The sequence below is a fragment of the Hemitrygon akajei genome, chromosome 27 (genome assembly GCF_048418815.1).
Source record: "Hemitrygon akajei chromosome 27, sHemAka1.3, whole genome shotgun sequence".
Lineage (NCBI taxonomy): Eukaryota > Metazoa > Chordata > Chondrichthyes > Myliobatiformes > Dasyatidae > Hemitrygon > Hemitrygon akajei.
Genome location: NC_133150.1, coordinates 3,154,456 through 3,181,453, shown reverse-complemented (window position 1 = coordinate 3,181,453; position 26,998 = coordinate 3,154,456). Strand labels below are relative to the sequence as shown.

At 42.8% G+C, this 26,998-nt stretch overlaps 1 protein-coding gene across 3 annotated transcripts in view; it reads right to left on the bottom strand.

Annotated features, from left to right (window-relative positions):
• LOC140717089 (lysine-specific demethylase 5B-like) overlaps nt 1-26,354 on the bottom strand; it is a 144,549-nt gene extending 118,195 nt beyond the window's left edge. Inside the window, exons 1-4 of one of the 3 annotated variants that reach the window (XM_073030277.1) lie at nt 25,476-26,354; nt 24,786-24,863; nt 19,439-19,561; nt 3,176-3,346 (exon numbers count right to left, since the gene is read on the bottom strand). In XM_073030277.1, coding sequence (XP_072886378.1) covers nt 3,176-3,346; nt 19,439-19,561; nt 24,786-24,863; nt 25,476-25,622 — 519 coding nt within the window. In that variant the 5' untranslated portion in view covers nt 25,623-26,354. The remainder of the gene's footprint in view (nt 1-3,175; nt 3,347-19,438; nt 19,562-24,785; nt 24,864-25,475) is intronic. The other 2 variants (XM_073030275.1, XM_073030276.1) reach the window with 2 other exon arrangements.
• Between the last annotated feature and the right edge of the window lie 644 nt (nt 26,355-26,998).

The window sequence follows — 26,998 nt, the reverse complement described above, 5'->3', positions numbered from 1 at the left end:
GTGTTACCGATACGTATGTATATTTAAAAGTAGCGGTGCGGCCTAAAATCCGGTGCGGCCTTTACAATTAAAAAATTGATTTTATTTCTAAAATTAGAGCCAGCGGCTTTTAATCAGGTGCGCTCTGTAGTCCGGAATCTACGGTAATTATCAGAAAAAAGAGCTAAAATTTGGAACAATAATCTGTGATAACTACATAATTTCTGACACTAGCACCAGTGCAACATCACAGCAAATGTGCAAGCTGGCCCAGCACTAATCACCATACCTTCAGTTAATAAATTAAAAAATTGTTGTTTTTAAGTTCACTTGAATTTAGCTGGGTCTCATCATCTGCACTCAGAAATATACAACTCTACTGAATATACCTCATATGTTTCCCCTGAAGAACATACTAGTCAATAGCTTCCTGAACCCAAGGAGGCCATGACAAATGTCTGGCCAAATCCGTTTGCAAGTGAACCAGAATAGGCCCTGCCTTTAAACTGCAAAATATTCTTCAGTCTTTCTAGCTGACAAACACTATCAAGATTCTGATGCATTCAAAAAGTTAAAATCTGCTAAAAGTTCAAAAATGCAAACCATAACCAAGTTGTACAAATGCCTTTCTTACTCCCAACCACAAAATTCTCCATTCAGATAAATGATCCAGACTTATGCACTGGAAAATTAAACCTCATCACTGAAAATCACTGGCAGAGCTCAGGCGGTATGTTTGGGAGTTCATGCTGACACCTTTAATGGTAAATGCAGTTTTAATTGTCTTGCAAAAACAGTATAAAAATGCAATAGGGAAGGAATTTGATTAAATACAAGCCTCCAGAACTCTAGGTGAAGAGTTCTAAATATCCACATTGAGACCCAAGATCTCTTCATTGCAGTTTTAATTTCAGTTTTAAATTACCCAGACCAACCCACTTCTAGACTACTCAGCAAGAACAAAGCACTCCTCTGCAGTCTGCCAAAACATGAAGTTTCACTGATACCACCTCTTCATTTGTTAAACTCTAAAATCTAATGCACACAAATTTCTTAAATCAGCAAATTCACTACCTCAGAAAATTCTAGATGTTACTGCAATCCCTCTATGAAGAAGTCAAAACCATATGTAATATCAGACACGGACTCACCTAGACACTTAATAACTGCAGAAATGCATTTTTTCAACCCTCTTGCATATATCATTTGCCATCCTAATTACCTAAACTTGTAACTAGCTTTCTCTTTTAAGGAAAACCAGGTCCTTTGAACATCATTATTATAAATTTAAGATTGTTGTCATGAGCGTTCGTGCCCAAGCTATGCCATGAAAACTGGCTTCTTACAGCACAGTACATTACCAATTAAATAAACTTAAATCAACACACAATTTTCTCTTACTATTTTGAACAGCAGGCCACATCAGCTGTCCTCAAATCTATAGAATTTTGAAAGGTGATAATCAAAGAACATCTGACCACCTTTCGCATTCTTCATATTGCTTAATTCTTTGCCATGTCCACATTCCTCACCTTGTAAGGTACTCAACATCTGCCCTTGCTCCTTTTCCCCTTTTACATGGCTACAGAAACTGATCCTCATTCTATGATCTAATAGAAAAATTTTCTGTCAGCTAGGAACAAACCTTGCTTGCTGAGCTTTAAAATATTTGCAAATTATGACTGCTGATAGTATGTTTTGCACTTTGGCCCTTGAGAAATGCTGTTTCATTTGGCTGCATTTATGTACAGTTAAATGAAAACTAAATTTGAACAATTAAGCCCCAGCATTATATTAAAAATATACCCTCTTGCAAAGACAAATATTTTTAATGGTATTGTAGAGAAGAGCAGATTTATTAACTGCATAAAGACATGTCATTTCAAGTGGTATCTCCTCAATTAAGATAAACAGGTCATAATGACCAAGAGCAACTTCAAATGTTTTGTATTTAACAGCACATGAACCAAAATCATGATTGTAAAGTGAAGATTTTATTCTAACAAGTGATCAATTACCCAATCTTCAACTACACAAAATCTTTATGCCTTCTGTACAACTGCACAACATATTGAGTAGCCCCACCCCACCACCAGCCTACATGAGGTAATATTAACTGACTAGAAACTTGATCAAGTCACCATCTTAGAAGGAAGAGAATTAAATTACAAGAAAAATTCTGTTTTCAATGGGACTAGAAATCACTACACAAGGGTAACCACAATCAGATTCAACAAACAAGAACAAACATTGTTTAAACATAGGGTCAAGGACTACAAGCAAGGCAAATTGGAACACAGATTCAAGAATGAAAGATGGAAATCCAACCAGAACTACACTGCAATAATTGAAAAGATGTCAGATGTAACTTCAAAAGGTGGAAATAGTTGGAAGTTCAAGTAAAAAATGATGGAAAGGTGGCAAACAATCTGGTCTAGTTTCAGAACTTGATCAGGGAGAAGTTGGCAAAAAGCAAAAGCTTCATATTTAGCTGGATTTCAGTCCTTGTTTTACAGTGCTAGTTTTGGCTAGTCAGTCCATGCTCACTGAACATTAGTTTCCAATTCCTGGAAGTCCTTAACTATCATTTGATCTACTTTCCCCGTTTTAACAAATGTTTTGCAATTCCTTACCTTCTGGTCTTTAGCCCTTCTCCCCTACAATGTAGGACTGAATGTGTTTTACTGATTTTGATTATTCACTCCAAGAAAAAAATCTCAGCTCTAACTTGTATTATAAGTTGAAATCCAATGCAGTCCTGAATATGAGTTCTTTAGATCTTCGTGTCAACTTCAGCTCATGACACAAAAAGATACCGTGGCTTTGTCAAAACATCTATTTTCTTCAATTTTAAGAATTATTTTTGAGGTTCCTCTAGTTCTTTGCAAAAACTTAACACCTACCAAAGCAGCACATTTTGTGTGCATCTGGCAATTGAATTAATTGTAAATAATAGATCCTACAAATGCTGGAAATCCAGAGCAACACACAAAATGCTGAAGGAACTCAGGTCAGGCAGCATCTATGGACATGAGTCAATGCTTCTGCCCGAGATTCTTCATCAGGACTCGTATTTTTTTTTGGGAAGAAAAACGTCAGGTCAACTGGAGAATGAGCAAATATTGCTCAAGGAGCCTTAATTCCAGATCACCCACAAATCACCAACCCCTTATTACATACAGTACATTACACTCACCAATAAGCTGGCTCCAGATTGAAAGAGATTATAGGGGTACAGAATTCGTTCATAATGAGATCGAAGTAGTGACCCCAAAGCCTTTCCAGGTGGATACTGCATTTTGTGCGCTATTTTGGACCAGCGCCGCTCCTTACAGACCATTTCAAAACCACCTTCTTCTGCAACCAACTGCAAAGAAAGGACACCATAAAATTCAAATGCAATAATCTCTACAGATGACAAGTAACAATTTCAATACCAAAAAAGTATCACTGAAATAATGATAAGTATTGTTCCAATATACACCAAAAGAAGATGGAGCTAGGAGATGGTTATTAGATGTTCTACAGTATTAACTGTTCAGATATGAGGATGACAATCTTACAATGATTTTGCTGGAGTCAAAAAAAACGCTATCAAGGGCATACAGATAGTAGCTTTGTCATCTTCCCATTCCTCTGCAACTAATTATCCACTCTTTAGGAAGTAACCCTCAATGTTTTTCAATATTCCAAAGTTCTGTAAGGCAATACCTTTGTTAACCACTGAACCACAACAAGCACAATTCCACACTGGTTTTATCTTCACAAACTTTTCAGCTTGTATAATACAATTGTTACATATTCTACGAATCAACTCACCTTGAAGACACAACAGTTACTTTTTAAAATCGAAGTACACATCAACATCACATTTTATTCCCCATAATTCCAGCACCACCACCACCTTTTCAAAAAAAAAAAAGCCCACTCTATAGCAGCTCTATTCAATTTTGCTTTTACCCACAAGACCATAAGTAATGATCTTTCAAAAAGCACTGGGTTCTGGACTGGTTCCGGAGGCCAGTTAGTCTGACTTCAGTAGTTGGGAAGATGTTCACATCTTGAACACATCTGTAGATGTGAACTTCCCAGCATTCAAGACATTTACAAAGACGGTGTGTAAAAAGGGCCTGAAAAATCATTGCAGACCCGAGTCACCCAAGCCACAAACTGTTCCAGCTACTATCATCCAGGAAACAGTACCACAGCACAGAATCCAGGACCAAAACTCCAGAACAACTTCTTCCATCAAGTCATCAGACTGATTAATTCATTCTGATACAACTGTTAATACAATTATATTGACTGTCCTGTTGTACATACTATTTATTACAAATTACTATACATTGCACATTTGGACAGAGATGTAACGCAAAGGATTTTACTCCTCTTATGAAGGATTTAAGAAATAAAGTCAATTCAAAAAAAAAACTGGAGTAAGGGGAAATATGAAACCATCAGGCAGGAACATGGAAGAATAAATTGGAAATGTTCTCAGGGAAACAAAAAAATGTGGCAAATGTTCAAGGGAAATTTGCGTGGGGTTCTGAGTAGGTACATTCCAATGAGACATGGAAAGGACGGTAGGGTATAGGAACCGTGGTGTACAAAAGCTGTTGTAAATCTAGTCAAGAACTTACAAAAGGTTCAAAAACTGGGCAATGATAGATAGCAGGTAAGGAACTTAAGAATGGAAGGGCCATGAGAAGGCATTGGCAGACAGGATTAAGGAAAACCCCAAGGCATTCTACAAGTACGTGAAGAGCAAGAGGATAAGACGTGAGAGAATAGGACCAATCAAGCGTGACAGTGGAAAAGAGTGTATGGAACTGGAGAAAATAGCAGAGGTACTTAATGAATACTTTGCTTCAGTATTCACTACGGAAAAGGATCTTGGCGATTGTAGGGATGACTTGCATTGGACTGAAAAGCTTGAGAATGCAGATATTAAGGAAGAGGATGTGCTGGAGCCTTTGGAAAGCATCAAGTCGGATAAGTCACCGGGACCGGACGGGATGTAACCCAGGCTACCGTGGGAAGCAAGGGAGGAGATTGCTGAGCCTCTGGCAATGATCTTTGCACCATCAATAAAGACAGGAGAGGTTCCAGAGGATTGGAGGGTTGCAGATGTTGTTCCATTATTCAAGAAAGGGAGTAGGGATAACACAGAAAATTATAGGCGAGTGAGTCTTACTTCAGTGGTTGGTAAGTTGATGGAGAAGATCCTGAGAGGCATGATTTATGAATATTTGGTGAGACATAACATAATTAGGAATAGTCAGCATGGCTTTGTCAAAGGCAGGTCGTGCCTTACTAGCCTGATTGAACTCTTTGAGGATGTGATTAAACACATTGATGAAGGTAGAGCCATAGATGTAGTATATATGGATTTCATCAAAGCATTTGATAAAATACCCCATGCAAGGCTTATTGAGAAAGTAAGGAGGCATGGGATCCAAGGGAACATTGCTTTGTGGATCCAGAACTGGCTTGCCTACAGAAAGCAAAATGTGGTTGTAGACAGGTTATATTCTGCATGGAGGCCAGTGACGTGCCTCAGGTATCTGCTCTGGGACTCCTACTCTTCCTGATTTTTTATAAATGACCTGGATGAGGAAGTGGAGGGATGGATCCAAGTCCATAGGACACTCAAAGCTGCTACGCAGGTTGACTCTGTGGTTAAGGCGGCATATGGTGCATTGGCCTTCATCAATCGTGGGATTGAGTTTAAGAGCCGAGAGGTAATGTTACAGCTATATAGGACCCCACTTGGAATGCTGTGATCAATTCTGGTTGCCTCACTACAAGAAGGATGTGTAAACCAGAGAAAGGGTGCAGAGGAGATTTACAAGGATGTTGCCTGGATTGGGGAACATGCCTTATGAGGATCAGTTGAGTGAACTCTGCCATTTTTCCTTGGAGCAATGGAGGATGAGAGGTGACCTGATAGAGGAGTACAAGATAATGAGAGGCATTGATGTGTGGATAGTCAGAGGCTTTTCCCCAGGGCTGAAATGGCTAGCATGAGAGGGCACAGTTTTAAGGTGCTTGGAAATAGGTATAGGGGAGATGTCAGGGGCAAATTAATTTTTTTTTTTATTTTTTTTTTACACACTGAGAGTGGTGAGTGCATGGAATGGGCTGCCGGCAGCAGTGATGGCAGCAACAATAGGGTCTTTTAAGAGACTTCTGGATGGCTACATGGAGCTTAGAAAAATAGAGGGCTATGGATAAAGCCTAGGTTGTTCTAAGGTAGGGACATGTTCAGTACAGCTTTGTGGGCCGAACGGCCTGCATTATGCTGTATGTTTTTTATATTTGTATGTTTAGTTCAATGTTGGAGTTGATTATTAAGGATGACGTCTCAGTGTACTTGGGGGTAAATGTTAAAACAGGCATGGTTTTCTCAAGGGAAAGTCTTTCCTGACAAATCTGCTGGAATTCTTTGAAATAGCAAGCAGGATAGACAAAGGAGAACTAGCAGAACTAGTTGATGTGCACTTGGATTCTCAGAAGGCCTTTGACAAGGCTGCTTAACAAGCTATGACCCATAGTATTACAGGAAAGATTCCAGCATGGATAAAACAGTGGCTGATTGGCAGGAGGCAGGGTGTGTACAGAGGCAGCTTTTTCTGATTGGTTGCCAGTAACTAGTGGTGCTTCATAAGGGTCTGGGTTGGGACTGATTCTTTATATGCTACATATCAATGATTTAGATGATAGAATTAATGGGCAAACACGAGGGATTCAGCAGATACTGAAAATTCAAACAACAACACACACAAAATGCTGGTAGAACACAGCAGGCCAGGCAGCATCTGTAGGGAGAAGCGCTGTCGACGTTTCAGGCCGAGACCCTTCATCAGGACTAACCGAAAGGAAAGATAGTAAGAGATTTGAAAGTAGGAGGGGAGGGGGAAATGTGAAATGATAGGAGAAGACCGGAGGGGGTGGGATGAAGCTGAGAGCTGAAAAGGTGATTGGCCAAAGTGATACAGAGCTGGAGAAGGGAAAAGATCATGGGACGGGAGGCCTCAGGAGAAAGGGGAGGGGGGAGCACCAGAGGGAGATGGAGAACAGGCAAACAACTAAATATGTCAGGGATGGGGTAAGAAGGGGAGGAGGGGCATTAACGGAAGTTAGAGAAGTCAATGTTCATGCCATCAGGTTGGAGGCTACCCAGCCGGTATATAAGGTGTTGTTCCTCCAACCTGAGTTTGGATTCATTTTGACAATAGAGGAGGCCATGGATAGACATATCAGAATGGGAATGGGATGTGGAATTAAAATGTGTGGCCACTGGGAGATCCTGCTTTTTCTGGCAGACCGAGCGTAGGTGTTCAGCGAAACGGTCTCCCAGTCTGTGTCAGGTCTCACCAATATATAAAAGGCCACACCGGGAGCAGCGGACGCAGTATACCACACCAGCCGACTCACAGGTGAAGTGTCGCCTCACCTGGAAGGACTGTCTGGGGCCCTGAATGGTGGTGAGGGAGGAAGTGTAAGGGCAGGTGTAGCACTTGTTCTGTTTACAAGGATAAGTGCCAGGAGGGAGATCGGTGGGAAGGGATGGGGGGGACGAGTGGACAAGGGAGTCGTGCAGGGAGCGACCCCTGCGAAAAGCAGAAGGGGGGGAGGGAAAAATGTGTTTGGCAGTGGGATCCCGTTGGAGGTGGTGGAAGTTACGGAGAATTATACGTTGGACCTGGAGGCTGGTGGGGTGGTAGGTAAGGTCAAGGGGAACCCTATCCCGAGTGGGGTGGCAGGTGGATGGGGTGAGGGCAGATGTGCGGGAAATGGGAGAGATGCGTTTGAGAGCAGAGTTGATGGTGGATGAAGGGAAGCCCCTTTGTTTAAAAAAGGAAGACATCTCCTTCGTCCTGGAATGAAAAGCCTCATCCTGAGAGCAGATGCGGCAGAGACGGAGGAATTGTGAGAAGGGGATAGCCTTTTTGCAAGAGACAGGGTGGGAAGAGGAATAGTCAAGGTAGCTGTGAGAGTCTGTAGGCTTATAGTAAATATCAGTAGATAGGCCGTCTCCAGAGATGGAGACAGAAAGATCAAGAAAGGGGAGGGAGGTATCGGAAATGGACCAGATAAATTTGAGGGCAGGGTGAAAGTTGGAGGCAAAGTTAATGAAGTCGACGAGCTCAGCACACGTGCAAGAGGCAGCGCCAATGCAGTCGTCGATGTAGCGAAGGAAAAGAGGGGGATGGATACCGGTATAGCCTTGGAACATGGACTGTTCCACAAAGCCAACAAAAAGGTAGGCATAACTGGGACCCATACAGGTGCCCATGGCTACACCCTTGGTTTGGAGGAAGTGGGAGGAGCCAAAGGAGAAATTATTGAGAGTAAGAACTAATTCCGCTAGACAGAGGAGAGTGGTGGTAGAGGGGATTTGGTTAGGTCTGGAATCCAAAAAAAACCGAAGAGCTTCGAGACCATCTCGGTGGGGGATGGAGGTATATAGGGACTGGACGTCCATGGTGAAAATAAAACAGTGGGGGCCAGGGAACTTAAAATCATTGAAAAAATTCAAAGCATGAGAAGTGTCACGAACATAGGTGGGAAGAGATTGAACAAGGGGGGATAAGACAGTGTCAAGGTATGCAGAAATGAGTTCAGTGGGGCTGAGACAATAGGTCTACCTGGACAGGCAGGTTTGTGGATCTTGGGTAGGAGGTAGAAATGGGAAGTGCGGGGTGTGGGAACTATGAGGTTGGTGGCAGTGGATGGGAGATCCCCAGAGCTAATAAGGTTGGTGATGGTATAGGAGACAATGGCCTGGTGCTCCTTAGTGGGGTCATGATCAAGGGGTAAATAAGAGGAGGTATCAGAGAGTTGTGATAGAATTAATGGCTTTGTTGCAAAGTTTACAGATAATATGAACTTAGCTGGAGAAGCAGGTGGCCATTCAATCAATTGGCTGATTCAATTCTTCCAGTCATCCTCACTCCTCTGCCTTCTCCCCATACCCTTTGATGCCCTGGCTAATCAAGAACCTATCTATCTCTGCCTTAAATACACCCACTGATGGCCTCCATAGCCACTCGTGGCAACAAATTCACAGGTGGAGCATTGGCTGATCAGCAGAAAACAAAATGGGAATAAAGGGATCCTATTCTGGCTGGCTGCTGATTACCAGTGGAGTTCGACAGGGACTGCTGCTTTTTATGATGTACATCAATGATTTGGACTATGACATTAATGGATTTGTGGCTAAATTTGCTGGTGATACAAAGATAGGTGGAGGAGCCGGTAGTGTTAAGGAAACAAGAGGGCCTGCAGAGAGACTTAGATAGTTTAGGGGAGTGAGCAAAGAAGTGGCAAATGAAATGTGTTTGATCGTGTATGGTCATGCACTTTGGTGGAAGAAATACACAGGCAGACTATTATTTAGATGGGGAGAGAATTCAAAATGCAGAGATGCAAAGGGACTTGTGAGTCCTTGTGCAGGATACCCTCCAGGTTAAGTCGGTGGTGAAGGCCGCAAATGCAATGCTGGCATTCATTTCTAGAGGTATAGAATATATGAGCAGGGATGTAATGTTCAGGCTCTATAAGGATAGGACTGGACCCAGGGTTGAGATTTTTGATTGGGGAAGGCTAACTTTGAGGCGATGCGAAAGGACTTAGAAGGAGTGGATTGGGACAATTTCTTTTATGGGAAGGATGTAATAGAGAAATGGCGGTCATTTAAAGGTGAAATTTTGAGGCTACAGAATCTTTATGTTTTTGTTAGGTTGAAAGGAAAGGTTAAAAGTTTGAGAGAGCCATGGTTTTGAAGGGATATTGGAAACTTGGTTAGGAAAAAGAGAGACCCCTACAATAAATATAGGCAGTATGGAGTAAATGAGGTGCTTGAGGAATATAAAGAATATAAAAAGAATCTTAAGAAAGTAGAAAAGCTAAAAGAAGATAATGAGGTTGCTTTGGCAAGTAAGGTGAAAATAAATCCAAAGGGTTTCTACAGTTGTATTAATAGCAAAAGGATAGAGACGGATAAAATTGGTCCCTTAGAGAATCAGAGTGGACAGCGATGTGTGGAGCCAAAAGAGATGGGGGAGATTTTGAACAATTTCTTTGCTTCGGTATTCACTAAGAAGAAGGATATTGAATTGTGTAAGGTAAGGGAAACAAGTAGGGAAGTTACGGAAACTATGACGATTAAAGAGGAGGAAGTACTGGCGCTTTTAAGGAATATAGAAGTGGATAAATCTCCGGGTCCTGACAGGATATTCCCTAGGACCTTGAGGGAGGTTAGTGCAGAAATAGCAGGGGCTCTGACAGAAATATTTCAAATGTCATTAGAAATGGGGATGGTGCCCGAGGATTGGCGTACTGCTCATGTGGTTCCATTGTTTAAAATGGGCTCGAAGAGTAAACCTAGCAATTATCAGCTTGTCAGTTTGACGCCAGTGGTGGGTAAATTAATGGAAAGTATTCTTAGAGATGGTATATATAATTATATGGATAGACAGGGTCTGATTAGGAACAGTCAACATGGATTTGTGCATGGAAGGTCATGTTTGACAAATCTTATTGAATTTTTTGAAGAGGTTATGAGGGTAAAGCAGTGGATGTTGTCTATATGGACTTCAGTAAGGCCTTTGACAATGTTCCGCACGGTAGGTTAGTTAGGAAGGTTCAATCGTTAGGTATCAATATTGAAGTAGTAAAATGGATTCAACAGTGGCTGAATGGGAGATGCCAGAGAGTAGTGGTGGATAACTGTTTGTCAGGTTGGAGGCCAGTGACTAGTGGTGTGCCTCAGGGATCTGTACTGGGTCCAATGTTGTTTGTCATATACATTAATGATCTGGATGATGGGGTGGTAAATTGGATTAGTAATTATGCAGATGATACTAAGATAGGTGGTGTTGTGGATAATGAAGTAGGTTTTCAAAGCTTGCAGAGAGATTTAGGCCAGTTAGAAGAGTGGGCTGAGCAATGGCAGAAGGAGTTTAATGCTGATAAGTGTGAGGTGCTACATTTTGGTAGGAATAATCCAAATAGGACATACATGGTAAATGGTAGGGCATCGAAGAATGCAGTAGAACAGAGTGATCTAGGAATAATGGTGCATAGTTCCCTGAAGGTTGTATCTCATGTGGATAGGGTGGTGAAGAAAGCTTTTGGTATGTTGGCCTTTATAAATCAGAGCATTAAGTATAGGAGTTGGGATGTAATGTTAAAATTGTACAAGGCATTGGTAAGGCCGAATTTGGAGTATTGTGTACAGTTCTGGTCACCAAATTATAGGAAAGATGTCAACAAAATAGAGAGTACAGAGAACATTTACTAGAATGCTACCTGGGTTTCAGCACCTAAGTTACAGGGAAAGATTGAACAAGTTAGGTCTTTATTCTTTGGAGCGTAGAAGGTTGAGGGGGGACTTGATAGAGGTATTTAAAATTATGAGGGGGATAGATAAGAGTTGATGTGGATAGGCTTTTTCCATTGAGAGTAGGGGAGATTCAAACAAGAGGACATGAGTTGAAAGTTAGGGGGCAAAAGTTTAAGGGTAACACCAGGGGGAATTTCTTTACTCAGAGAGTGGTAGCTGTGTGGAATAAGCTTCCAGTAGAAGTGGTAGAGGCAGGTTCGGTATTGTCATTTAAAGCAAAATTGGAAAGGTACATGGACAGGAAAGGATTGGAGGGTTATGGGCTGAGTGCAGGTCAGTGGAATTAGGTGAGAGTAAGCATTCGGCATGGACTAGAAGGGCCGAGATGGCCTGTTTCCATGCTGTAATTGTTATATGGTTATAAGGCACTCATGAGACCACAGTGGTGTGTGCAGTTTTGGGCTCCTTATTTTAGAAAGGATATACTGCCCTTGCAGAGGATTCAGAAAAAATTCATGGGAATGATTGCAGGAATGGAAGAGTTACCTTATGAGGAAAATCTGGCAGCTCTTGGGCTATATTCCCTGCAGTTCAGGAGAATGAGGGCTTCTCATAGAAACCTTCCGAATGTTAAAAGGCCTGAACAGATTAGATATGGCAAAGTTATTTCCCATGGTAAGGGAGTCCAGGACAAGATGGCATGACTTCAAGATTGAAGGACCTCCATTTATAACAGATGTGGAGAAATTACTTTAGTCAGAGTGTGGTCAACCAGTGGAATTTGTTGCCACGAGCCACTGTGAAGGTCAAGTCACTGGGGGCATTCAAAGCAGACAGATAGGTTCTTGATTAGCCAGGGCATCAAAGGGTACAGGGAGAAGGCAGGGGAGTGGGGATGACTGGAAGAATTGGATCAGCCCATGATTGAATGGCGGAGCAGACTCGGTGGGCTGAATGGCCTACTTCTGCACCTGCATCTTATGGTCTAAAATACACATTCACTTCCTCTGCCATCTCTGCATCTCTCATTACAATATCTCCAGCGTCATTTTCCATTGGTCCCATATCTACCCTCAACTCTCTTACACTCTTCATGTACTTTTTTAAAAAAGCTTTTAGTATCTTCTTTGATATTAATCACCAGCTTCCTTTCATAATTCATCTTTTCCTTCACAATGACTTTCTTAGTTTTCTTCTGCTAGTTTTTAACAGCTTCCTAATCCTCTATCTTCCCACCAGATTTGGCTTCCTTGCATGCCTTCTCTTTTGCTTTGGTTCTAACTTCACTTGTCAGCCACCATAGTGTCCTTCTTCCATTCAAAAATTTTTTATTTGGAACACGTCTTGAAATTCCCTCATTTTTCGCATTAACTCCAGCCATTGTTACTAAGCTGTCCTTCCTGCTAGTGTCTCTTTCCAGTCAACCACGCCCAGCTCCCCTTCTCATGCCATTGTAATTTTTTTTATTCCACTGAAATACCAACTCATGGAATTTAGTTTCTCCTTCTCAAATTTCAAAGTGAACTCAATCATATTGTGATCACTGTTCCTTAACCTTAAGCTCTTAGCAACTCCAGATTATTGCACAACACCCAATCCAGCACAGCCAATGCTCTAGTGGGCTGAACAACCTGTTCTAAAAAGCCATTTTTAGACATTCTACAAATTCTCTCAAGGTCCAGTACTGATCTGGTTTTCCCAATCCACTTTCATGTTAAAATCTCCAACAGTTATCATGACATTGCCCTTCTGACATGCCTTTTCTATCTCCCGATGTAATTTGCAATCCACATCCCCACTACTGTTTGGAGGCCTGTATATAACTACCATTAGGATCCTTTTACCCTCGTCATTTCTTAACTCAACCCATAGAGACTCTACACCTTCCAATCCTATGTCATTCCTGTTGATTTAATATTATTTCTTATACAGAGCCACACCACCCCCTCTGCCTACTAACCTATCTTTCCGATATACCGCATATCCTTGGACAGTCAGCTCCCAATGGCAGCCATCCTTTAGCCAAGTTTCAGAGATGGCCACATCATCATAGTTGCCAATCTGTAGCTGAATTTCAAAATCACCTATTTCTTATGCTGCATGCATTCAAATACACTTTCAGTCCAATATTTCTTGCTATTTTAACTGCACCATGCCTCTATTGCCCTGTAACTCATCCCACTGGCTGTGGGATCATCTCCTCTCCTGCCTGTCTATCATCTCTTTGGGCCCCTTATCTTAGAAGCAATGTACTGAAACTGGAGAGGGTTCAAAGGAGGTTCACAAAAATGATTCCAGGATTTAATGGTCCTGGGCCTGTATTCACTAGAATTCAGAATGAGGGGTGACCACATTGAAACCTATCAAATGGTGAAAGACCTTGATTAAGTGGATGCAGATTTCCTCTGGTAGGAGTCCAAAACCATAGGACACAGCCTTTAGCTAGAGGGTGGTGAATATGTGGAGTTCTTTGCCAAAGGCAGTTGTGGAGGCTGAGTCTATGTATATTTAAAGACAGAGGGCTTGAAAGGATATAGTAACAAGGCAGGAGATCGGGGCTGAGGAAAACTGGATCAGCGATGATAAAAGGCAGAGCAGACTCGATGAACCAAATGCCTAATTCTGCTCCTCTATGTTATGGTGCTCAGTTGGAAAGGCAGTAGGACTCACTACAAAGAGTTTTGTGCAAGGAAGATCACTTCCCACAAATCTGAGTTTCTTTTGAGGAGGCAATCAAAGAGGTTGACAAAGTTATGGTGGAAGATATTATCTGTATGGACTATGAAAGCTCCTGATGGTAGACTGGTCCAGAAAATGAAGGTAGAAGGCATGTTGGTGAACCGAATCCAAAACTGGCAGTGATAGGAATAATAGTTCTCCACCCCCTCCCAACCCCAAATGAAAAATCAGTAACAAGTTTTACACCACAGTAACTAGTACTGGGACCATTATTCTTTGTAATGTTGAATTAAGATGCAAGGGTAAATTCAGTAAGTTAACAGATGACAAAAATTGGGACTCGTAGATGATTAAGAATAGAGCCAGAAGTTTCACCCATCACCTTCTACAGATACCTAGTGTTCCTCCCCCCCCCCCCCACCCCTAGTTCTCAGCCCGAAATGTTGACTATTTATTCATTTCCATTGATGCTGCCCGAGTTGCTGAATTCCTCCAGCATTGACATAAAATTGGATCCAGTCAAGTGCTAAGTAAGCACTGTCAGAGGTCATATTCAGTTAGGAAGACATCAGGAGTTTTGTACAGACCTTGGGATGCCAGCCCACACCTCCATGAAAGCAGCAACACAGATGGACACAGTTTATATATTATGTTACAACTAGTGTATGTGGGTGTCATGGCCACATGGGTCCGTATCTGGACAGTACATAACCATATAGGATGGAAACAAATCCTTTGGCTCAACATCCATGGCAACCAAGTTGCCTTCTAGAGCTAATGCCATTTCCATGCATTTGGCTCATATCCCTTTAAACTTTTCCTTCTAAACATACAACTATAATTGAATCCACCTCTATCATTTATTCTGGCTGTTTGTTCCATATATTTACCAAGTGTGGAAAGGCTTGCCACTCTCACCCATTCTAAAGCTTTCTCCTCCTTCCTCCAAATCTATACCCTATAGTTCTGCCCTGAAAATGACTGGAGCCATTCACCCCATGCTCCACAGTTTCAACACTCCACTGAAAAAAGTGCCAATCTTTCCAGTCTCTCAGTTGCAAGAAAATGTTTGTGATCCCTTTGCATTTACCTGGTTTTCTGCATTAATTACTCAAATGTGGTCGATATTCAATAATAGACAGCATATCTAAAATAACAAACTACTGGACTTTTCATGTCTTTATTGAACACAATGTTTAATCATTCACAGTCCAGACTAGAAAGAGTATGTGAACCAATGTATTTAGTAACTGGTACATCCTTTAGCAGAAATAACCTCCACCAAATGGTTCTCATGGCTGCTGATCAAACTTGCAGCGATGAGGGATTTTACACTATTCCTCCATAGAAAACTGTTTCAGTTCATCAATATTTCTGGGATACTTTGCATGAACAGTCCACTTCAGGTCATGCCAGAGCAGTCAATTGAGTTCAGGTCTAAGCTGTCTTTGCCATTCCAAACCACAAATTTTCTTTTTAAGCTATTGTCGATTTACTCTCATCTTCCAGATCTGTCTTGTATCATTAAAATCATATTAAGCTTCAGGAGACAGACTGTAATCCTGACTTTCTCCTGTAAAATGTCTTGATACAATTTTGAATTCATTGCTCCCTAAACTTCTACAAACTGTCCAGGCCCTAAGGCAGCAAAGCAGCCCCAAACCATGATGTCCCTTTCACCATGCTCCACAGTTAGATGTTTTGATGTTGGTATGCACTGCTCTTTTTCCTCCAAACATAGAAGTGGGTACTTCTGCCAAAAAGTTCAACTTTTGTCTCATCAGTCCACAGAACATTGCCCCAGAAGCATGGAATATCCAGGTGATCTTTTGCAAACTTGAGACATGCAGTAAGGTTTCTCTTGGAGAACTGATTTTGTCTGTGGTGTTCTTCCACAAACACCATTCTTGCTCAGTGTTTTTCTTATAGTGGACACATAACAAACTAGAGATATCTGCAGGTCTCTTGATGCTACCCTTGGGTTCTTTTTCACCTCCTTCAACATTGCATGTGATGCTCTTGGTGTAATCTTTTCAGGACACCCAGTGTTAGGGAGAGTAGCAACAGTACTGAACCTCCTTCATTTCTCTTGCTGGGGACTGATGAACACTCAGGTCTTTAGAAATGCTTTTGTAGCCTTTTCCAGCTTCAACCATCTCTACAGTTCTTCTAAGGTCCTCTGAAAGTTGTTTTGATCAAAACATGGTGCACATAAACCAATCTTTTGTGAGTAGAGCAAGCTCTGCCAGTAACCTGTCTTTTTTATTTCTATTCATTATATATATTTATTTTCATATACCAGAATGAGGCCAGGGCACCTCTACAACCCACATATCCAATCTCATCCCACTGATCGGAACGCCTGACTCCAAACGACAAACAAAATGCTGGAGAAACTCAGGCCAGGCAGAATACAGTCAATGCTTTCAGGCCGAGACCCTTCAGCAGGACCAGAGGGAAAAAAACAATGAGTAGATTCAAAAGGGATGGGGGAGGGAAGGAAGAAACATGGTGGTAGGTGAAAATGGGAGGGGGAGGGGTGAAGTAAAGAGCTGGGAAGTTGATTGGTGAAAGAGATACAGGGCTGGAGAAGGAGGGGGCAGAAAGCCATGGAAGAAAGAGAACAGGAGCAGCAACAAAGTGCAGAGGAGTTAAATGAGGTATGGAGGGAAAAGAGGATAGAGAATGGTGGGGGGGGGGGGGGGCATTACTGGAAGTTTGAGAAATCGATGTTCATGCCGGAAGGTTGGAGGCTGCCCAAATGGAAAACAAGGTGTTGCTCCTCCAACCTGAGCGTGGCCATGTCAGAATGGGAAAGGGAAATTGAATTATAATCAATGGCCACTGGGAGATCTTGCTTTTTCTGGCAGATGAAGCGTAGGTGCTCAGCAAAGTGGTCTCTCAAACTACATTGGGTCTCACCAAAGGGTGGGGGAGGGGGTAGGGGAGAGAAGAGGAGCGCCAGAGGAAAGGAGACAAGGTGAGAGAGGGAAAGAGGATGGAAAATGGTGGGGGGGGGGGGGGTGCACAATGTTCAATAAATCGATATTTCCACCATCAGGTTGGACCCAAACAGAATACAAGATGTTGTTCCTTCATCCTGAGTGTGGCCTCATCACTACAGTAGAGGCCATGGTCAGACATATCAAAATAAGAAGTGGATTTAAGATAGGTGGTCACTGGGAGATCCCACTTCTTCTGGCAGACAGAGTGTAGGTGCTTGACAAAGCAGTCTCCCAAACTACATTGTGTCTCAACAATAACAGGAGGCCACACCAGGAGCTCTGGACACAGTACATGACTCACTAGTGAAGTGTCACCTCACCTGGAAGGACTGTTTGGGGGCCTGAATAATAGTGAGGGAGCAAGTGTAGCACTTGTTCCCCTTGCAAAGGTAAATGCCAGGAGGGTGATCAGTGGGGAAGATCAGATGGGCAAGGGAGTGACATAGGGAGTGATCCCTGCAGAAAGCAGGAAGTGAAGGTGGGGGGGGAGGGGGAGGGAAAGATGCACTTGGTGGTAGGATCCCATTGGAGATGGCAGAAGTTACAGAGAATTCTGTGCTGGATGCAGAGGCTGGTGGGGTGGTAGGCAAGGACAAAAGGAACCTTATCCTGGTAGGGTGGCGGAAGGATGAGGCGAGAGCAGGTGTGTGAAATGGAAGAGATGTGGTTGAGGATAGTGTTGGTGGGGGAGGAAGGGATGCTCCTTTCTTTGAAAAGGGAGGACATTTCCTTTGTTCTGGAAGGAAAAGCCTCACCCTGAGAGCATATGCTACAGAGATGGAAGAATTGAGAAGTGGATGGCCTTTTTTTTTAAATATACAAGTAATAAGGCATGAAGAGGTATGGTCCAGTTAGCTATGAGAGCCCGTGGGATTATAATAGACATCAGTAGATAAGCTGTCCGAGATCGAGAAAGGGGAGGGAGGTGTCAGAAATGGACCAGGTAAATTGGAGGCCAGGGTGGAAACTGGGGGCAAAGTTGAAGTCCAGGAAGCAGCACCAATGCAGTCGATGAAGGGTGGGGGCGGGCAGGGAGACACCAGTGTAGGCTTGGAACTGTTCTAAATAGCTGACCAATGGACAGACATAGCTGGGACCAGTGCAAGTGGCCATGGCTACAGATTTTGTTTGTAAGTGGGAGGAGCCAAAGGAGAAATTATTAAGAGTGAGGACATGTTCCACTAGACAGAGGGGAACTGGTTGGGTTTGGTATCCAGAAAGAAACAGAACTCTGAGGCCTTCCTGGAGGCGATGGAGGTGTATACAAACTGGATATCCATACTGAAAATAAGATGGGGGTCAGGGAACTGAAAATCCTTGAAAAGTCCTAGAGTATGTGAAGTGCCACAGATATAGGTAGGAAGTGACTGGACTTGGGGTATAAAACAGTAGAAGAATGCATATACAAGTTCAGTGGGGCAGGAACAAACTGAAGCAATGGGTCTACCTGGACAAGCAGGTTTGTGGATCTTGGGCAAGAGGTAGAAACGGGAGGTGTGGGTCTTGGTAACTGGCAGTGGACGGGAGATACCCAGAGCTAAAATGGTCAGTGAAGGTGTGGGAAACAATGGCCTGCTGTACCTTAGTGGGGTTCTGTTGAAGCGACAAGAAAGAGGTGGTGTCAAGAGTTGTCACTGTGCCCCAGCAAGGTAAAAGTCAGTACACCATTTGATTGTGAGGTTAGGATTAGTGCAGAGGGACTAAAGAGCAGACTGTTCAGGAGGAGTGAAGTTGGAATTAGAGGGAAGTGTTGAAATCGAGACAGTTCTGTCGGCAGTTGCCAATAACATTCAGAGCAAGCAGAAGACCAGAAAAGGGTGTCCAGGAAGAGGAGAACAGTTGAAGATGGGAGAAGACATCAGGGTGCATTGAAGAGTCCTTGCCAAAATAGTAGGCTTAGAGACAGAGGCAGCGAAAGAAAAGCTCAGTGTCATGGTGGATGTTGGTGCAGGTGGACAAAGGTGGGGAAGGTCAGAGGCAATAGTGAAGACCCGGCATGAATGACAGCTAGGATGAGAAGAGGTCAAAGGGTTGGAAGAGTCTGTGGACTCCAAAAAGCTTTTGTAGAAGGCATTACCCCCAAAGGTTCACACACTTGTTTGAGCCCAGACTAATTGTACAAATATTGCACTCAATATTTACAAGTACAATTGCTTGTGTGTTATTAGCTTAAGCAAATTGAGTTGGTCTATTATTGTGACTTGTATGAAGATCACATTTTATGAGTAATTAATGCAGAAAATCAGGTAATTGCAAAGGGTTCACAAACTTCCTTGCAACTGTAAAGCAAGCCCATGTCCTGGTAACACACTTCCAGTCAACCAGAAGTCATTATTTCAAGAGCAACCTCAGTGATGTCCGTTTCCGGCATTTTTGGTTTACTTCAGTTTTCCAGCATGTGCAGGTTTCTATTATTAACTCTTACCTTGTTGAGTAAAAACAAATCCAAAATCTTCCTCTCCACATGTGGAATTTTTAATGTTGAACCTTGCAGTTCCCAGAATTTTGCTATCTGGTCCAAAAAGTTGAGTTTTACTCTGGTCTGAGCCTGTGAACACAATGGTTAAGACTGGATAGTTACAGTTCACAAGGATGCACATCAGCCTAAGGCCAGTCCTCCAATTTGAATTTGCAGCAACATCTATGACCCCAAAAATCAGCCTAAGTATCTCTACTCAAGCACTGATTCCCTTCCATTATACACTGTTTTTATGCCCCTTAGTCAGTGACTTATAAATCAAGAATTTCTTCCTACTTCATTATCCCTTCAGCACATCAACAATTTGTGATGTGTATGTTACTGCCGTTCTGAATATTTCAATGAGAACAGCATCACCTTTTAGTATACCTCCACTAAATTCAGTCTTGTCTTTCCCTGCTACAACACTTTTAGCCAGAACCTAAAGCTTCTTCTGTACCTTCCCCTGAACCAAAACCAGTAAGTGGCTGCAATACTCCACTGCAGACATTTACAAATTGCTACTTGTTTCCCATTACAAGTAAAAGAATTCCATAGGTTTGACTTGCTGCTCTCAAAATGTCCTGCAATTATCAAATATAGTGCTTATAAGTATCCACATTCCCCTCCTGCTCCCCCCCTAGAAGTTTCCATGTTTTATTGTTTTACAACTTTGAACCACAGTGGATTTGATTTGCTTTTTCACACTGATCAACAGAAAAAACTGTCAAAGTGAAAACGGATTTCTACAAAGTGATCCAAATTAGTCACAAATATAAAACATTATTAATTGTTTAAGTATTCACCCCCCCCCCGGCAAAATCTCTGGTGCAGCCAATTGGTTTCAGAAGTCACATAATTAATTAAATAGAAACATGTTTTTGGAGACCTACGTGCAATCAAGCTGTTTCAATTGATTGTAGCAAAAATACACCCGTACCTGGAAGGTCCAACTGCTAGTGAGTCAATATCCTGGCAAAAACTACTCCATGAAGACAAAACAACACTCCCAGCAGCCCGCAATAAGATTATTGAAAAGCAAAAGTCAGGAAATGGATACAAGAAAATTTCCAGGTCACTGAATACCCCTGGGAGTACAGTTAAGTCAATTAGCAAGAAATGGAAAGAAATGGCACAGCTGTAAACCTGCTGAGAGCAGGCCATTCTCAAAAACTGAGTGACCGTGCAAGAAGGGGACTATTGAGGGAGGCCACCCAGAGATCTATGACAACTCCGGAGGAGCTACAAGCTTCAGAAGAGCTTGAGGAGAGACTGCATACAACTGTTGCCCAGGTGTTTCACCAGTCACAGCTTTGTGGGAAAGGGGCAAAGGGAAAGCCAATTTTAAAAAAACGCATTAAATCTTGGATAGAATTTGCTAGAAGGCATGAGTGAGTCTGAATTCAGCTGCAAGAGGCTTCAATGGTCTGATAAAACCAAAACTGATATTTTCTGGCCATCAGACTAAACACTATGTTTGGCACAAGCCGAACACCCCACATCAAAAAGGCACCATCCCTACTGTGAAGCATGGAGGTGGCTGCATCTTCCTATGGTGATACTTCACTGTAGCAGGACTGGAAGACTTTAAGGTAGAGGATAAAATGAATGTAGCAAAATACAGGGATGCAGTCTGTAAGAGAACTGCAACTTGGGATAAGAGTTGTTTTCCAGCAAGACAATGACCCCAAGCACAAAGCAAAAGTTACAGAGGAATGACTTAAGAACAAAATTAATACCCTGGAATAGCCAAATCAGAGTCCAGACCTCAATCCATTTGAGAATTTGTGGCTGAATTTGAAAAGGGCTGTTCACTCATGATCACCATGCAATCTGACATAGACCCATCCACACCAATCAAGGCTGTAATTGCTGCCAGAGGTGCCACTACTAAATACTGACTTTAAGGGTGTGAATACTTAAGCAATCAACTATTTTGTGTTTAATAATGTAATAAATTTAGACCAATTTATAGAAATTTGTTTTCACTAGCCTGAGGTTTTTTTTTTTCTGTTGACCAGTTTTCTGTTTTTTTTTTTTCTGTTGACCAGTTTTCTGTTGATCAAAAAAGCCAAATTCTATGTTGTAAATCAAAACATGAAACTTCTTGGGGGGGGGGGGGGGGGGTGAATACTTTTTTTTTAAAAAAGGCCCTGTATTTATGGGCATACACAGATCCTTCTATTCCTATTCACTGTTTAGAACACTGAATAAAACAACTCATTCATTCTGTCAATATAACACCTTCTCTCCCTATTCTGCCAATCTAAGGTCCCCTTGCAGTCTATTTGTCACTTCTTCAACACACCACTAAATTCATTTTCTACATTTTTATATTTCACCAATGCCCAAATCCAAATCAGAAATAAAGTCCAGCACAAGTACTTGGAAAGATCTGTAAACATGGATTCTTTTCCAGGCTAATTTTGTACAATTTTATTTCATCTTTCATTTTGTTAACCAACCTTAAAGTTTATCAAATGATTTGTGAAAATATGTACAGATACTTCACATTCTATGGAATTCATTGCCAGTCAGGAGAATGGAGTTAGGAGGGATAATAAAACAGCCAAAACAGAATGGTGGAGCAGGCTCAATGGGCCTAATCTACTCGGTCTCAAGCCCATATTGCATTTATCAAACTGTTTCAATGAAATTAGTCAAATACAACTCGCCTTTAACAAATGCATGTTGCCCTTTAATAATTAAAGCTGCTCTCAGCAAATATCATAGACTCCTTTCTTCCTGTCCACCATCTCCATCTTGCAGAATACTTCATTATCCAATTGTGTCAATATCCTTGAACTTCTGCTTAAAAGGTCAGCCATTTCTCTGAAAGTTTTACCTGCCCAACTTTGATTCTGCAAAACAGACATTTCACCTTTCATACCACTGTTTTTACGAGGGATGATTGATAAGTTCGTGGCCTAGATTAGAAGGAGTCAATTTTAGACAACATAGCACATTTATTTTTCAACATGGTCCCCTCCTACACTTAGTCCAGCGGCCGTGGAGCATACGGATCTTGGACCTCCAGAAAGTGTCCACAGCAGGGGTGCTTGATAAGTTTGTGGCCCAAGCTGTATGAGTTATACAGCTCTCGTTACATGCACATGCAGTTCAACTTTTTGAGTGATCATGCAGAAAGTTTAAAGTTAATAACTCACCTTCTACCTTAGGCCACAAACTTATCAATCACAATCACCCCTGTGGACACTTCCTGGAGGTCCAAGATCCGTATGCTCCACAACCACTGGACTAAGTGTGTAAATGTAGGAGGGGACCATGTTGAAAAATAAATGTGCTAGGTTTTCTAAAATTGACTCCTTTTACCTTAGACCACCACCTTATCAATCACCCCTCATACTTGGGCGAGAAGGATTAATATTCATAGTATATAAGATTTAAGTAAAACCAATGATTTGCATGAAGAAACAATGTAACAAGTTGTAGAAAATGTGGTCATCCATTTTGGTGCACAAACAGGAAAGCATAATATTTAAAAGGGTAAAAGATCAGAATGTTGAAAATTTTTCAGATTCTTGGGACACATGACAAAAAAAAATCAATTACATGGAGGTGCAGCACAGGGTAAGTCACCAGCTTAAACCCTCCCTGCCTCATCAGTGCATCGTGCATACCCCTACCCTAGAGATAAATGCTATCTTTATTTAGTGCCGAGGAGGCCCTTCAGGCCACGCCACCCCAGCAACTCTCAACAGTCCTGACTCAACCCTAACCTAATCACAGAATAGGTTATACCTACTTTATCTTTAGACTGGGAGGAAATTAGAGAACCTGGTGACAATACACGTATTCCACGAGGACATACAGAGACTCCTTAGAGGATGCACTGAACTCTGAACTCCGATGCCCCAAGCTGTAATAGCATTACGTTAACCACAACACTACGGTTGCTCCCAATGCAGCATGCACTGACAAAAAGTCTGTCTGTCTCCAAATCTACATAATCCCTCTGAGTCCACTCGCATCTGTTGATGTGTTCCAGGCAGTACATCTCCAAAAAGTTTGAGCAATGCAAAATGTTGACTAGAAGAAATACACCAAGGCAGCTCCAACCCCATGACATGGCCATGCACCTACAATTCCCAAACCCATACACTCAACTCAATATACACAATTATCTCCTTCCATTCAGATACCAGGATACTATACACAACTATGTAGTGACTCAAGAGTACAAACTTATTGCATTCATTTCTGCACTATAGCAAGAACATTAACTGAAGGAAGACACATGGGTTCTACACAGCAGTCTCACACCCATTGTAGTTACTCAACCAATCCTGTGACAGTAAAAACCAGTGCTGAGCTATGATACACAGCCATGGACATGAGCATATTAGGTAGGAGGTACAGGATGCTGCATTTGCATCAAGCAAATGGCTGAGGGAAAAATGTGTGACATCATAGCAACCAGGTGTGGTTTGTGGATATATTAAGACAACCACAGTGCTTTAAAAAAATAAAATTAAGCATCATATGGGTTAACTGACAGCACTGATTTGTAAACATTTGCAAACTGCAAGAACCATTTCAGAATGAGAATTAATATCACTGGCATATGTTGTGAAATTTGCTGCTTTGCAGCAATGCAATTACAAAAGAAAAAGTAAAAATAGGGATATGTTAGGGGGAGGAGTTAAGGGGAGGGGGAAGGGTTGATAATTTTTTTCCTTCTGTAACCTATTTGAAAATTCAATAAAAAGAATTTTTAAAAGAGAAAAAGTAAATTACTATATTTAAATTAGAGCAAAGAATAGAAAAGGCTGCATCCTTCATTGAGGACCCCACTACTACCATAGCAATCCAAACCCCACCCCCACCAAAAACATATACACACACTATCCTATTGTAATCTGTATTGCAATGTACTGCTGCTGCAAAACAAATCTCATGACATAGGGCCAGTGATATTAAACCTGATTCTAACAATAACTTTGATGACTCCTGCCCATAAAGTTATGTGGTGAGTATCAAAGAAAAATAATTCAATTCATATAGGAAAATCTACTTCCCTGTCAGGACAGGGAATGAGACAACAAGGAACACAGAAAGTAGCTGCATTGTAGGTTGATACTAGAAACTGTCTCTGTACAATTAAAGCTTATTGCAATGGACAGCCATTGTTAAGCTTGTTTTTAAGTCTAGTGACGAAAGACAATGGTTAGGGGTTAACATTTATTAATCAGATAACAGAATTACATAAAACACAAAGAAGCCTATCTAGAAAATATGGCTACATACAATACAAACAGGCACAAAAAACGTGTTAGTATTTCTAAAACAATACCTCAAGTTCATTCAGTCTCTGAATTCGTGGGGTAAAATGTAGTTTATCAACATCACAGGCAAAAGGTGGCTGCCAACCCTATAAAAGATGACAACATTATACAGGACTCCATAGATACCACCGATCAGTTATAAATTCGACACACTCGCTCCTCAAAAAGTTCACCCCCACCCAGTCGCTTTCTCCAAACCCCTCGAGTCTTATCAGTCCAGTCAAACAAACCCTTATCAGTCCAGTCCCACCCCCTTCATCCACACCCACCCACCCCACCCCCACCATAACGCCCCAACAATATCTACAGCCCCTTCTCCAACCGCCACCCTGATCCGGACCCCTCGCCAGTCTTCACGCATACACCCAGCTGCTCCGGTCCACACCCCCTCCAGTCCCAGGTCCACCCCACAGCCCAGACAACAAAGACACCCCCTACTCCACTGCTCTCCCGAGTTCAGACGCCACTCTCCCCGACCCGACCCGACCCGACAAGCTCCGCTGCCCCGTTCACATTCACCCGCCGGGTCTCCCTCCGAACCCCTCCCCGCTCTAACACAAAGGAAGGTCCCGCAGGCTCCGCCATGTTGAGATCCTTTCGGCCACTCGGGGAGTTTGTTGTTCGCTATAAGGCCATGCGGCCGGCCGGCCGGCCTCTCCCCGGCTCCCGCACCGCCCGATCCTCCGGAGACGCCTCACCTGCGGCGGGCGGACCTTGCAGATGCCCGTCTTCTCGGCGATGGGCCGGATTTTGTCGATGAATTTGAACGGGTCGGCGAACTCCTCCGGTGTGGGTTCGAACACCGGGCACTCGGGCGGCGGGATGAACTCGCCGGCCGGGCCCATGGCACCGCCCCCAGCTCTCGGCTGACCCTCCGGCCCTGCCACCGCCACTGTGTTGCTGTTGTTACAGGGAGCGGATGATGGCGGCCTCGCTCGGCTGACGGTTAACTCCGCGGCCTCAAGTTGGAGCCGCTGCTCTCGCGAGCCTTGCGATCGAGCTCGAGTGGTTGCCGTTGGAAGCCTCGGGCCTCGCGACTGGACTGGTTGTCAGACACCCTCGGGGACTCTCGGCCTCGAGCTGTCGTTGTCCGTGCGTACTCTCGGTCTCGCGATCGTGTTCCAGCTCCTTTTCCCTTCGTTCCGTCTCGCCCCTCAAACAACGCAGCACCGCCGCCACCTCCGCCGGCTTCCTCCGCGCAGCAACCAGTTCCCGCAGGCTGGCCGCCGGCCCGCGCCCACGAACACAGCCGGCCGGTAATCGGCCCGGTGCCGGCCCTCCGCGGGCAACATCCACGCGAGTGATACGGGGGTGGGGGGTGAGGCTGAAATCGAGCCGCGAGATGAGCAGGAAGGGAGAAGAAGAGGCTGAGGTGGAGAGTGACCGAGTGACGACCGCCGTCTATTGTCGGCGCATTGATATAATGTTCGGTTAGAGATTCTGTGCTTGGTGCCCGGCACTCTTTGTTTAAAAACCCATCATCCTCGGCGCTGATTGGCTGCCGTGCGGTCAGCTGGAGTTAAAGGTCAGCCGGAGAGGGGGTCAGTGCTGGTCACCGAGCGTCGTTGGCCGGCCTGCGGCATCAATGTCCCATCAGCTGCCCGAGGGAGGAGACTCAGCAAGTTAACCGTTTCACTGTAAGGCTTAAAATGGATGACGTAGAACGCGTCTTTGGCCAGGAGTGGCTAGTGCAAGCAATGTCCATGGGAAGGGGTTGTATAGATCAAAAATAAAATTAAAACACAAGATAAAAAACACGATAAATATAAATACCTAACGTAGGTATTATATATGAGTTGAAGAAAGATCTCGGCCGAAAACGTCGACTGTTTCCTTTCCATGGATGTTGCCTGACCTGCTAGGTTCCTCCAGCATTTTATGTGTGTGTGCGTTGTTTTGCAATTTCAGCACCTGCAGAATTTCTCATGTTTATTATATACATAGATTGAATATGTCCATACAGTTTCAGGCTGAGCCCTTTCGTCAGGACTGGGAATTAAGGGGGCAGAAACCAGAATTTTAAAAAGTAGGGGAGGTGTAGAAGTACAAACTCAAGATCAAAGTAAGTTTTTATTAACAAATTATGTATATGGGTTTATATACTACCTTGAAATTATTTTCCTTGCAGACATTTACAAGAAAATTTACAAGACATTTACATTGTTTTTATTATGACATGGTACTTTAAGTTGACAGATAGTATTGAGCAGAGTTCAAAGTA